Source organism: Tripterygium wilfordii, chromosome 21 (genome assembly GCF_013401445.1).
Source record: "Tripterygium wilfordii isolate XIE 37 chromosome 21, ASM1340144v1, whole genome shotgun sequence".
Taxonomy (NCBI): domain Eukaryota; kingdom Viridiplantae; phylum Streptophyta; class Magnoliopsida; order Celastrales; family Celastraceae; genus Tripterygium; species Tripterygium wilfordii.
The window spans coordinates 3,067,001-3,080,846 of record NC_052252.1 but is presented as its reverse complement, the minus strand read 5'-3'; the positions used below and the strand labels follow the sequence as shown (position 1 = coordinate 3,080,846).

The 13,846-nt window shown below is 36.9% G+C and overlaps 1 protein-coding gene across 2 annotated transcripts; it reads right to left on the bottom strand.

The window, feature by feature from the left end:
• Positions 1–1,191: 1,191 nt before the first annotated feature.
• On the bottom strand, positions 1,192–13,157 carry LOC119990090 (probable LRR receptor-like serine/threonine-protein kinase At1g53430). Of its 2 annotated transcripts, none has more exons than XM_038835911.1 (25): positions 12,786–13,157; positions 11,185–11,365; positions 10,956–11,027; positions 10,611–10,679; positions 10,445–10,516; positions 10,292–10,363; positions 9,930–10,001; positions 9,763–9,834; positions 9,593–9,664; positions 9,413–9,484; positions 9,239–9,310; positions 9,073–9,144; positions 8,909–8,977; positions 8,658–8,717; positions 8,523–8,561; positions 8,378–8,427; positions 7,909–8,276; positions 7,626–7,824; positions 7,408–7,545; positions 7,058–7,176; positions 6,696–6,906; positions 6,434–6,492; positions 2,156–2,334; positions 1,888–2,038; positions 1,192–1,800 (listed from the first exon to the last, which is right to left on the bottom strand). In XM_038835911.1, the coding sequence occupies exons 1-25, from the start codon at positions 12,898–12,900 to the stop codon at positions 1,372–1,374; spliced, it is 3,084 nt and encodes a 1,027-aa protein (XP_038691839.1). In that variant the 5' UTR covers positions 12,901–13,157; the 3' UTR covers positions 1,192–1,371. The 2 variants fall into 2 exon arrangements, with proteins under 2 accessions (XP_038691839.1, XP_038691840.1); XM_038835912.1 differs by having other exon boundaries at positions 11,185–11,285.
• Positions 13,158–13,846: the final 689 nt, after the last annotated feature.

Here is a 13,846-nt window from a genome sequence, read left to right as displayed (position 1 = left end):
GGAGGTCTTCTTCCTGGCTTAACTGGTGGAGGAGTTGGGGCTTTACATGTTCTGAACATAAAGAAAAACACAACAATATATTAATAATCATCATCTATAGTCCATGAGGATTGAGGATCAATATATAAACCCAAATGAACGAAAAGACTAAATGCAAGTGTTAAGAAGCTAGAAATCAACTTACATTAGTGATATATTCACCATGGTTGTCTTTGGCATGAATATTGGAGTACCTACTAGGGCCATATTAGTTGTGTCTCTGGCTCTCGATCTGCTCAATATCTCTTTGCCTGAATGAACTACTTTGTTGGTATGATTTGGTTTTGAGGTCCAAGACAGTTTTATATATGTAGATAGGCATGGATATCGATCCCACCCACGTATGAAGTAGTCAAAACTCAAAAGTCTAATGTTTTCGCTTGGAAAAAGGAAAAGTCTAATGTTTTGGCTTGGAAAATTAAAATACAAAGTCTACTGTTTTGGCCATATGGTTGGGAATTATTCTGCGCATTGACCTCGACTTTATGGTCTTAAACTCAGGAACTTTGACTCAGTTCTTCCCCATGCATGAACGAAAACAAGCGCGAAAACGCATAGATATCGAATTGCGTTGACCTGGTCCTCCTGGACTTTATAGATGAGTAGGGAGACTACTAGGGAGAGAGAACGTGAGACGTGAGGTAAGGCACGTGAGGATTGAGATTGAGTAAGAGACTCTAATTTACAAAGTTACCATTGTCTATATATCTAATTTACAAAGTTGCCATTATCTATATATACATATATATATATATATATATATAGAAAATTTCCTATGCGGGTGTAAAATGTAAACCACTCTGATATTTTAGTGGGCATAGCTTCGTGCGGTTAGAACACATGCACCACAGTGACATACACTGATGTCAGTTAATTCTAACTAAAAGCCCATGCAAGAGAAATGAGGCTCCTAACCCCTCCTTGGAAGTAGGCAAACTCATAAAATCAACAAAACCCTAGGAAAATACTTTCTATTGGTTCGAACTCCTCATCTTAGCGTTACTCGTCTTAATCCAAGAGAAATAACCAACATAACTATTGCTCCGTGACTTTTATGTTGCTAAATCCCATGTATGGAATAATTATTTTTTTTCCTTTAGAAAATAAGTAACTTAAGTACTAATAAGCAATTCCAAACTCAACATAAATTACGTCTCATTTCAAAATAACACTAACCAATCAACAACGAAATCGTTAACCAACCCATCACCTCCTCTTTGCATAAAAAATCAAAGTGTTTGTATAAATCTTCTTCATAACTATTACTTTACAACATCAAAATTAAAGTAAAAAAAAAAAATTTAACCATACTTGCTCGACTTTTGTCGTTCATCAATCTAAGTTTACATCATAAAGATCCTTCATAAGGGGCTCTCTTGATGTAGAACTTTCAATCCCATCCGTGCTGTGGATCGAAATTGAGGAATCAATCCATGGTCCATCAATCGATATGTTTCTCTGATCCTGCTGACTGTTGTGAGAGAAAGTTGAGATATTTGTTTGGCTGTCGTGTGATGGTATCTCGAATGCCTTGAACCTTGCATCTGGATTTGAACCTCGGTTTACTAATGGCGCTTGTACTGGAGTCTTGCCCTGGAGCATACTCAACACCATAGACATGGATGGCCTCAATGTGGGGGATGGATTGGTGCACAAGAGTGCCAAGTTAAGCATCCTTACTGCTTCTTCCGCGGAATAGTTCGAACCAAGGCTTGGATCTACAAGTTCTAGAAGGTTTCCTTGTTCTTGCTGGACATAGGCCTTCAATAACATATATGAAAAAGAGATTATTATTGAGTTTTACACTTCCTAAGCTTGCTTTCATTTAGTAGACATAAAAAAAATTACCCAGTCGAGAAGGTAAACAAACTCCTCCTTTGGCCTGTAATTTGTGTTGCTTTTCCCACTAACAATCTCTAAAAGAACAACTCCAAAGCTGTAGACATCTGCTTTGTCAGTCAGGTAGCCCCTCATTGCATATTCAGGTGCCATATAACCTCTGAAAGTTAAATCAGTTATTACCAGAACATACGGTGACCAGAACATACGGTGATGCTATCTTTTATCTGGAAGCATACTTAGAAAACCAGCACAAAATAAAAAAGAAATAACTTACATTGTTCCGGCTATTCTTGTACTGATATGGGTGTTCTCTTCTTCATCAAGTTTTGCTAAACCAAAATCAGATATCTTAGCAGTTAGGTCCTTGTCAAGCAGCACATTAGTTGCTTTTATGTCTCTGTGTACTATTTTCAACCTCGATTCCTCGTGAAGGTAAAACAATCCCCTTGCAATGTATTGACATTAAATCCTCAAATTATGACATAATTTGGTCCTCAAATTATGGCATAATTTGCTCCTCAAATTATGGAACATTTGTCCCATAATTTGCTCCTCAAATTATGGCATAATTTGTTCCTCAAATTATGGAACATTTGTCCCATAATTTGCTCATCAAATTATGGAACCTTTGTCTTAAGGTGTAATGTTTGATTCCTATATATATGAGGTTGTAATTGTAATGTTTGATCAATATACATACACAACAAATATTGCCTCTATTCTTCTCTACAATTGCTCCTATTTTTCTACATGGTATCGGAGCAGGTCATGTTGTAGAAACATTACAGGGAAATATGGTAAATTACACTTTAAATCCAATTTCCCTTATAAATGAGTTTGCAACCTATCTTCAGGAGAAGGGAAGAGTAAATTACACCTCAAATTCAATACATGGAGCTTCTGGTATAGGACACTCTAATTTCACAACCCTCCTTGGTAAGTTTGCTGGGTTCTTATCAAACTCGGGACATCAATCCAATGACAACTTTGAAGGTATTTTCAGTGCACTCTCTACTGCTATAGAATTTAATACCGTGCATGATTTTTGGATTGTTGATTCTGGTGCCACCGATCATATGACAAATAAATTAACCAATTTGTCTGACTTCAAAAAATTTTCTACTCCATCCCATGTGTCAATTGCCAATGGGAATGGTGTTCCTGTTCTTGGTGAAGGTAAACTTAAATTGTTGTCTAAAGATGTGACTTCAATGGCTTTATATGTTCCATCTTTTCCAGTCAAGTTACTTTCGGTTAGAAAACTCACTCAAGCTTTAAATTGTTGTGTTATATTTCTTCCTCATGAGGTACTTTTTCAAGATCTTGTCACTAAAAAGATCATTGGTAGAGGATTTTTTCTACAAGGTCTCTACTACATCTCAGGAAATTTTCAACCTAGCAAAAGTACTCAAGTCTCGTTTTTTCCCTCTTCCTCGGCAGATCATGTTCTCTGGCATCAACGTTTAGCACATCCTTCAGATAATATTCTCACTAAATTGTTGCCAAATGTTGATACTAATTATTTTTCTTGTGAAATTTGCCATTTGTCAAAATCTACTAGATTACCTTTTGTGTCTTCTTCTTCGAGAACTACTAGAATGTTTGAACTTGTTCACTCCGATGTTTGGGGACCTACTCTTGAATCAATTGATGGTTTTTAATACTTTGTTACATTTATTGATGATTTCTCACGTGTTACTTGGGTGTACTTGTTGAGATCAAAAAGTGAAGTTATGAATATCTTCAAAGATTTTCATATGCTTGTTCAGACTCAATTTTCCTCTAAAATTCAAACACTTCGTTCTGATAATGGCACAGAATTCATGTCTAAAAATATGACACAGTATTTATATTCTCATGGCATTGTGCATCAGACTAGTTGTGTTGGTACTCCTCAACAGAACGGAGTAGCAGAACGCAAAAATAGAGACTTGTTGGAAAAAACTCGTGCTTTGATGCTTCACATGCATGTTCCAAAAGTTTTTTGGTCTTATGGAGTATTAGCAGCAGTTTATATCATTAATCGGCTTCCGAGCCGAGTGCTGTCTTTTAAATCTCCCCTTGAAGTTTTGCAGGGGAAAACTATTGATGTGTCTCACTTGAAAGTATTTGGTTGCACTTGCTTTGTGCATATACAAGCAGCTCATCGTGATAAGCTTGATGCCCGAGCTGCTAAGTGTATTTTTCTGGGGTATTCTTCGACCCAGAAAGGGTATAAATGTTATCATCCTGATTCTCGAAGATTATTTGTCTCCAGAGATGTTAAGTTTGAAGAAGCAACACCTTATTATACAAATTCTCAAGATGATTTAGAGGACGTGTTTCCCTTGCCTATATCCGAGATTATTTCTGAAGGGGTTCCTCACAAGCCTAATATTGCTGAGTTTGTTCCGCACCAGGCCGCTGAAAATCCTCCAACTGGACAAGCTGAACTCCTTCCAAATGTGCTAGCTGAAAATTTGGTTGAAAATCCTCCAGCCGAACAGCCCGAGAATCTCCAAGATGTGCATGTGCTTGCTTCCACTAATAATCATGAGGTGCTTGCTTCCACTAATAATCATGAGGTTTCACCGTCATTGGTTCGACGGAATCCTACTCGAAACCGCGTCCCTCCAACAAAACTTCAAGATTATGTCACTTTTTCTGCTTGTCATCCTCTCTCCAAGTATGTCACTTATCATCGTCTTTCCTCAGCTCATGTGGCATTTCTCACCGCTATTTCTACTGTTCATGAACCTAAGAATTTCAAGGAAGCAAATTCTCAGGAAATATGGCGACAAGCTATGGGTGAAGAGCTTCAAGCTCTTGCTGAAAATCAGACTTGGAGTGTTGTTAAACTTCCTCCTGGAAAACAACCAGTGGGGAGCCGCTGGGTATATAAAACTAAATTTCACTCGGATGGCACCATTGACAGACATAAAGCTCGCCTTGTGGCCCAGGGATTTACTCAAACCTTTGGTGTAGATTACAAAGAGACGTTTGCTCCTGTTGCTAAGATGAATACAGTGCGTACTCTCCTCTCAGTTGCCGTAAATTGTGGATGGTCTATGAGTCAAATGGACGTCAAAAATGCTTTCCTTCATGGGGATCTTGAAGAAGAAGTCTATATGAAACTACCTCCAGGACATCCACAGAGTTCGGATTCTTCTTTGGTTTGTCACCTACACAAATCAATCTATGGGTTGAAACAATCTCCGCGTGCTTGGCATGCCAAGTTAAGTACCGTTCTTCAAGAGGTTGGTTTCTCTCGCAGTACAGCTGATTCTTCCTTGTTCATTCGTCATTCTTCCAATACTATAGTGGTGGTCCTAATTTATGTTGATGATCTTATTATTGCTGGGAATAGTATTGATGCTATTTCTCAACTCAAAACCACTCTTCGATCTCGATTTCCTATTAAGGATCTTGGTTCCTTAAATTACTTTCTTGGCATTGAAATGGCAGTTTCCAGCAAAGGTTTATTTCTAAATCAAAGGAAGTATATTCTTGATTTGCTAGAGGAAACCGAAATGATGAATTCAAAGCCAGCATCCACTCCACTGGATAGCAAATTAAATCTTGATACAGCCAGTGAACCTTTACAAGGAGTTAGTGATTACCAACGGTTGGTTGGTAAGCTCATTTATCTCACTATTACTCGACCTGACATTGCTTATGGTGTAAGTCTTGTTAGCCAGTTCATGCACGCTCCTACTCTTTTCCATTTGGGCATTGTCAAACGAATCTTACGTTATCTCAAGGGTTCTATTGGTCGTGGCATAGTTCTAGCTAAGCACGGTCACTTACGGATTACAGGATATAGTGATTCTGATTGGGCTGGAAATGCCCTTGATCGAAAGTCCACTTCTGGCTATTGTATGTTTGTTGGTGGAAATCTTGTTTCTTGGCGTAGCAAAAAACAACATGTGGTTGCTCGTTCTAGTGCTGAAGCTGAATATCGTGCAATGGCATCCAGTGCATGTGAACTAATATGGCTTAAGAGTTTGCTCGCAGATTTGGGTTTTCCGAGTAGTCTTCCTATGACTCTCTTTTGTGATAATCAGGCTGCTATGCATATTGCTGCTAATCCCGTGTTTCATGAACGCACAAAACATATTGAAGTTGATTGTCATTTTATTCGTCATCAAGTTCAGAATCAAGTTATTCAAACAGTTTACACTCGAAGCTATGATCAACTTGCTGATGTTTTTACAAAGGTTCTGTCTTCTGGTCATTTTCACCGATTATTGTCCAAGCTTGGCTCAATCAATCCTCTTGATCCAGCTTGAGGGGGAGTATTGACATTAAATCCTCAAATTATGGCATAATTTGCTCCTCAAATTATGGAACATTTGTCCCATAATTTGCTCCTCAAATTATGGCATAATTTGTTCCTCAAATTATGGAACATTTGTCCCATAATTTGCTCATCAAATTATGGAACCTTTGTCTTAAGGTGTAATGTTTGATTCCTATATATATGAGGTTGTAATTGTAATGTTTGATCAATATACATACACAACAAATATTGCCTCTATTCTTCTCTACAATTGCTCCTATTTTTCTACACAATGCCCATGCTTATCTTCTTCCTCGTTTCCCAGTTCAAATTAAGCCGTTGGTCCTCTGGACCTGAAGTAAGACATAGTATGGGAGGAATTCAGTCATAATTCTAATCGAGAGCATAAATTATGCAGGAACAACTTCAGACGTTTCAAAATGATTCATGAAGTGAAGTTAAAAGTTAACTGAGTCGAAACTTTAGACGCTATAACTACAGATAATCTCGAATCTGTTAAAGAAAAAAAAATAGTGGTTGTGGGATATGATGTTACCAAAAAGTGCACGAGCAAGACTGTTGTTTTCCAAGTACTCATAAACGAGCAACAACTGGTTTCCTTCAATACAGCAGCCATACAGTCTCACAAGGTTTTGATGTTGTAATGCTGATATCATGCCTATTTCGTTCACGAATTCCCGGTTCCCTTGTTTTGATCTCGAAGAAAGTTGCTTGACAGCAATTACTGCACCATCCGACAGTGTACCCTGAAATCAAGTAGAGAAGATTACGACTAGTTATAGAGAAGCTATTAATTTCTCATGGGTGCAAATACTTGGCACATGACCTTGATGTTATAATACATAATGCTCTTAGCCTTACAACCTAAATCATGAAGAAAAAGAATAAAAGAATTACCTTGTAAACTGGCCCAAATCCTCCTTCTCCTATCTTATTTGCAGCGCCAAAATTATTGGTAGCTGCTTTGAGTTGTCTTAATGAGAAATAACCAGTTTGGAGATCCAGTGCACGAAGTTCTGCAACACAATACCGGTTTTAACAGGAGAAACATCGCTCAGTCAGCATAGCTCAATAAACCACAGAGTTCATATTCTTATTTCGAACAGTAATGGCCATGCTGCAAAGGCAATGGAATCACGGAAAAAAAGAGAAAAGAAGAGGCAAACTATATCCAGTCTTCCCAAATAGTTGCCAACTTACAGAACCAACACAAAATATGCCCGAAACTTATGTGTTGTTAACCTCACCTTTATCTTCGTCATATTTCCCGCCCAAATAACCTCTCATTCGGAGAACGAACAATATTAATATAACACCCACACATGAAGCAATTACAATGCCAACTATAGCTCCGGTCGATAACCCTCCGGTGTCCACTTTGAAGTCTACAAGAAGCGAAATACGCAATCAGGTGACAACTTGATAGAAAGAAAGGATAAACTTCATGAATTCAAAATCATCTTACTTGGTGTCACAGAAATAGCAGATATAAGTGGCCCATAGACACCTCTGTCAGGAACCGCAGTGGTTCCTTTCCCTGCCCAGTATAAGTGGATCTCTAAACTGCTATCACCAACATAGATATCGTCAAACTCCCTTACTATTCCCTTGCCAACTCCTCCAGCTACCTCCATAATATTGAAGTCCTTCAAAACGACTTGTCCCTGTCGAGGACACAAGCTTTATCATCCCACATTAAGATTTGAAACTAGAAACAAAATTTTCACTGTGAGAACTGGCTTCCTTACTTGAATAGATACATCGAATATGCGTCTTCCAAGGCTGCTAAATGTTTGATCATGAGTATACATTATTTCCGCAAAGTGGAGCTTCACTTTATAACTGCCCGTTTGCAGGCAAAGGCCATAGTACTTGAGTGACAGAGGAGCCAGACGGGCAGTTTTGTAAAACTCTTCACCACTTACATTAAGAGAAAATGAGTTTGTTGCAAGGAAAGCAGCATCGTCATTGTTCATATAGGTCCCTGTGCTACTATAAGCCCATTTTTGTCCTACAGAATTGAAGGTTGATGGCCCCCTTGGATTTAGGTCTTCCTCATAGTCATCTCCCTCAACACTCATTACGCCTCCTCCACAGTTTATAAACAAGGAATGATCTGCAGATACAAATGTAGTTCATAGTGCAAATTCTTTCATCCAGAATGTAAAAAGCTGGCACTAGTAAGTAGCGTGATTTTTAGTATCCATTCTCACTTACATTGGGTTGTACTGGAGCATGAGAGCTCATTCGTAAAGCACCAATTAACCCTACACAAAGTGGAATTAAGATTTAGTGAGCGAATAATGTTTCAGATGTCCTTTGATGAACTTTGATGAGAAGTTAAAGTATAAAAAGATCTTACGAGTTGCTCTGGGAAGATGAATGACTTGCAACTAAGTTCCTGGTAGGAAATGAATCATAGTGAGATAATTGTGAATGAGAAATAATGTAAGGAGATAAAAGAGATAAGCAACCTTCCAAACAACAAAATTCTTACACTTCAGGCATCTCGCAACCAGTTGCTGGTGAGCCTGTGAAATTGTTGTATGATAAATCCCTGTCATAGAAAAGAAACATCACGTTAGCCAAAAAAGATCTTGATTAAATTGTACTCGAAGCGGAAATTGCAATTGCTCACAAGTTGTAAAATTTTAAAGATGCAGCATATTCACAATGGAAAAGAGTGGAACAGGGCATGGCAGCCAATAAGATTGTAACTTCATGGTTTCAAAGTACTACTAGACTCACAAATTTTTATTATTGCTGCTGAATATCCATCCAGGTACTTCTCCAGTAAGTGAATTGTTTGTCAGAAACCTACATCCATAGACAATATTACGTCTCACAACTGAATAAACAAGTAATTGATGATGTGTTAACTGGCCCAAGTTGAGATTTATTCATTTAATTACATGTATTGTAGACTTCCCAAATTCTGAAATGTTGCCGGAATCTCGCCAGTTAACCTGTTGAAGCTAAGATCTCTGACAAGGATACAGATATGCATCGATCAGTCATCACCACACTCATAATATTAAGCAACTCTATGAATATAAACGTTCAAAGAAAGAAACTTACAATTCTTTCAATTTAGTGTTTCCCTCGAATGTATTTGGAATTGAATCATTTATCAAGCAATTTCTTAGTATCCTATCAAAAAAAAATGCAATCAATCAGCCAAATAGTTATAGAAACCCTCGAGAAATCACACAGGATTGGACAATATGGTCAATGAGTCAGAATTCAACTCACAGTTGCTCCATGTTTATCATGCCTTGCAGATCAGGAAAAGTTGAACTTGATCCATTTAGATCAGAAATTCTCCTATTAAGCAACTTATACCAGTAAGTACCATCTTGCTTCATGTTTCTCATTTTCAACCATGTGTAATATCATCCAATGTTCACAGATAGATAAGGAATGAAAGCTCACAATTCAGTTAAGTTTGTCAGTTGGGATATTGTTTGAGGAATAGGACCCGCCAACCCTGTGCCTTGTAAGTCCCTGCAAGAAAAGACAAGATCCTCATGCAATAAACCCCCCAAAAAAATTACCTTTGGTTCCCTAACAGAAATGAAATGAAATAAAGTTGCAATCCTCACAGTCGATCTAGCTTCGTCCAGTTGCCAATAAAATCCGGTATCTTCCCTGATAATGAACTCCCATCTATCCTACTGCAAGCAGTATATAATGTGGAAAAGTTACTATTCAGTCGGCAGTCAACTCTAGAAGTCTAGGTTTGTGAATAAACGTTTCAAGTTTCACTTACAAATCTGTGAAGTTCCTCAACTTTCCAAATGTTTCTGGAATTTCTCCTGTAAAATTATTTGCAGAAAGGAGGCTGCAACATTAACAGACAACAAATAAATAATCGAGAAGCAAAATAAAGAAATTAATATAAAAAGACTGTAAAACTACAGGGCCTTGACAGGACAGCTAGAAGAAAAATGAAATAAGATGTTATTCTTAAAACAAAAGATGGAACCACATTTGATTGTTCTTTTGCATATATTTATTCATAAAGAAATGGTTTTGAAATCAGAATGCAAACCATGTTGCAAAGTACTCGAAAAAGAAAAATGAAAGGGATGAAAAATGAACTCAACAACAAAATGAAATCTGCCCTCTTACAGTCTTGCCAAGCTTCCCAAACTTCCAAGGTTTTCGGGTAGCTGTCCTCCAAGCAAATTATCCTCCAAGACCCTGAAAAATGAAATTGAATTCAACACCAAAGTCAGAACTCATTGTTTGCGATGTGGCATAAAACTCCATTTCGTGACTCACAGTTCTAGTAGCGTAGAAATATTGCCAATTTCAGGAGGAATTGAACCGCTGAGACGGTTTGCTAAAAGTGACCTGAGGCATGCAAACAATTACAAATTTGCAAACCAAATAAAATGCATCTTTTACTGAAAAAAGAAGCTTACAAAATTTCACACTAAAAACTTACAAATTGGTAAGAGGTAGTCGACCAAAACTAGCAGGGATTGTTCCGTTGATATAGTTCCGAGTGAGATCACTGTTCAGTATTAATAAGTACTTCACCTTAGTCTTCCTCAACTATAAATGGAGACCATAAAACTTGAAAGCCACAACATTGGGTGCTATTTTCAATGAAGAATAAATGTTCCATTTTCTTTTCATGGCACTTTGAAAACATCTATTGATGATGTCTAGACCATACATGTAGAAGCCAACAATAACTACCAAAATTACTAAACTACATATACAACAGATAGAATTGTTTAAATTTGCAGCTGAAATCATCAAACCAGTTAAGGTATACGTCACTTACAGTTGTTGCAGATATGTAAGATTACCAAATTCCTCCGCAAGAACTCCAGTTAAATTATAACCCTTTAGCAACCTGTCATTCAAAACAAGATTATTCAAACTGCGATAATGAAGCAAAAACGTAAAACGTGAAAATTAAATCTGCATTCTCTACTACATGAGCATGTGTATGAATGGATACACAGAAAACACATGAAACTTTGATAAAAGACTAGGGATAAAGGTCATACATGTTAGTGACATGGCAAACAGTGCCATTGTTATATGAACAGTCACATTTGACAATGCTTTGCCTTTCAGTTTGGCTTGTCAAGTCGACTGTTGTGTTCCACTGCACGGTACCACAAGATGATTGATTAATGTTCCAATGCTCATTATGCAATTTTGTAGATATTGTTTTGAGAGTTTCCACTGTTTCAGAACAAATATAGCCAAGTAAGCCACGTAAATATTGGTGAAACTAATGAAAAATAAGATGACATATCATTCATAATAAATTTTAACCAATATTGTTTCCTCAAGAGTAAATAACTACAACAATGAATGTTCAAATGCAAGGATAAGCACAAACACACATTAAAAGTTTGACCTCCAAATGGTCAAAACTATCTTAGTTGACTATACTTTTCTTCTAGTAACATAAAATGTACAATAAATTGTACAAAAATTGCTCTCTTTTTTCCTTTCTTCAAAGTGAAAGGTAAATTGACTACGACGCATTGATACACGAATTGGTCTTAGAATGATGTTTCCTAATTGTTTCATGGATGCTCACTTCTTGTGAATCCATGCCTGCTAAACAACAATGGTGTATATATATCTATAAGCCCAGAATAATTCTCAGGTGTGGAAGTTACATGCATCCGCTAACCACTGCAAATAAAAAGTGGGCATCCGTAACTGACGTCCGTACAAGAGCATGATCTTATAAGCCAAACTCATCTTTCTAAAGAAGGTAACAATTGACTGCAATACATCGCTAAACCGCCTAAACTTGCCAATACATGACCATTGATTGGATCATTAGTTAGTCTAAAAAAGAACTGCTTTAGCTGGCTAAGGGTGGAGGGTAAAACAGTAATAACAAGTTGGATAATGAAACGTGAGATAATACATGAGATTTTTTATTTTTTTTGATAAGAATATCATGATAAGTTAAAGAATAAACAATACGAAAATAAATGATGGGCCTCAAATAGTCAAATCAATCACTGCACGCATGTTGATGATGACATCTCAATTCAGATACAAGTTAGCGGACCCTATCTAAGAAGAAGAACATAATATAATCGTTAAATCAGCCTTAAACCATTGGATCTTCAAACAAAGTAAAATCAATCTACAGAAAATACCACTATCAAAACCCCATAAACATTTATGGTTGATATGATATGAAGATTAATAATCAAAGAATCTGCAATAAACATTTATGGTTGATATGAACATTAATAATCATCAAAGTATCTGCAACATCAAGCATGGCTAAACATGGGAAAAAAGAGAGAGAGAAGAACAACATTCCTTGATAGACATCATTCACTAGATAGAAACTCACAACTTGGAAAACTTTCTTTTGTCTTTCTCTCTAATTCTCGACAGCCAAACAGACTAATTTCGATCATAGTTGCTATTTAAGTACAGATAGACCCTTTAGAATATAACCCAGAAATCAAAATCAATTTAATTGGCAAAACCACATTATGTGAAACAGAAAAAGAAATGAAAGAACACATTTTGACAAATCAGATTCCAGGGAACCAAACAGGGCATTTGTTCACAATTCCTAAAACAGAGAGAAACTGAGCAGAGACAACTAAAGTGGAAGGTGTACCTTCTTCCTCTGGCAAGAGTTGAGCATTAGATTGAGGCGCCACGAAGCCATTCAAAGCCACAAATCCAAACACGAAAGCAGAGAAAACCATGGAGAGTGATAAGACGAAACCCATTTCTCTCCGCCAACAAAAGTTCCTCTCAAATGTCGCGGAAACCAAAGCAATCCCTCAAAGTAACAAAACAACAAGCACTTGAAAGGCAAAAACAAATGGGTTCTTTAAAACCCAAAAAAGGATTGATCTTTCAGAGAGAATGAGACAGTGGAGTTGTTAAAGAAAAAGATTGAGGCTTGAAGGGGTCAAAAGGAGAAATTAATGAGAGAAATAAACATGGGTCGAAGGGGTCTCCAAGGAACAGTCAGTTGTTCGGAGGGAAATAACAGCAGAAAACTTTGAAGAATTGTTTTAATGTTTTATTTTTTAAAAGAAAAAAAAAACAAAATTTGCCAAAAAGTATGTTGTGACTTTTGGGTAACGTAGGATACAAGACATTGGTGAAAAAAATATACATTAATTTTGAAAATTAAAATAAAAATACCATGTGAAATAAAACAAAAAATGATTAATAAAACAAGAAAGAAAATCTGCAGAAGTCTAAAAGTGGATTTCTAGGAACTGTACGGCCACCATTTTGACATTTCTTTCTAAGACTTGGTCGATTTTTAGCGGAGTTTGAGTCGTGGGGGTTTGAGCTTTGACGACTATTTTTCCAAAAACACAAGTAGAAGACCAAATTCAATTGTGGGGGTAGCCACCAAAGTGGATTTCTTAGGCTGTTGGCATGTGTTTGGAAATTAAATCCCAGCAAAGATGATAAGGTATGAATCCAGATATATAATAATTTGTTGTGTTTGATGTGATGAGTAAAGCACGCTTGCTTAGTCTAGCTTATTATTTATAGTAATACTTATTATAGAGATACAATGAATTATATGTCAAGATTTAAATTATTGTAGATGAATGAAGTGTAATGAGTCATTTAAGGTTGTGTTTGTGTTGGCCGTCTTCTACGCTGGGAAGGAGGTCTACTTATTCTGGCTCGTGGGAGCAAAAGTGTTTG

Excerpts from the sequence above, each read along its gene's own strand:
- LOC119990090 (XM_038835911.1), bottom strand. The coding sequence starts at position 12,900 with ATGGGTTTCGTCTTATCACTCTCCATGGTTTTCTCTGCTTTCGTGTTT. Across the intron at positions 10,680-10,955 it reads CTTACATATCTGCAACAACT|TGATCTCACTCGGAACTATA; the intron begins GTAAGTGACGTA and ends AATACTGAACAG. Across the intron at positions 10,002-10,291 it reads TTGGGAAGCTTGGCAAGACT|CCTCCTTTCTGCAAATAATT; the intron begins GTAAGAGGGCAG and ends TTAATGTTGCAG.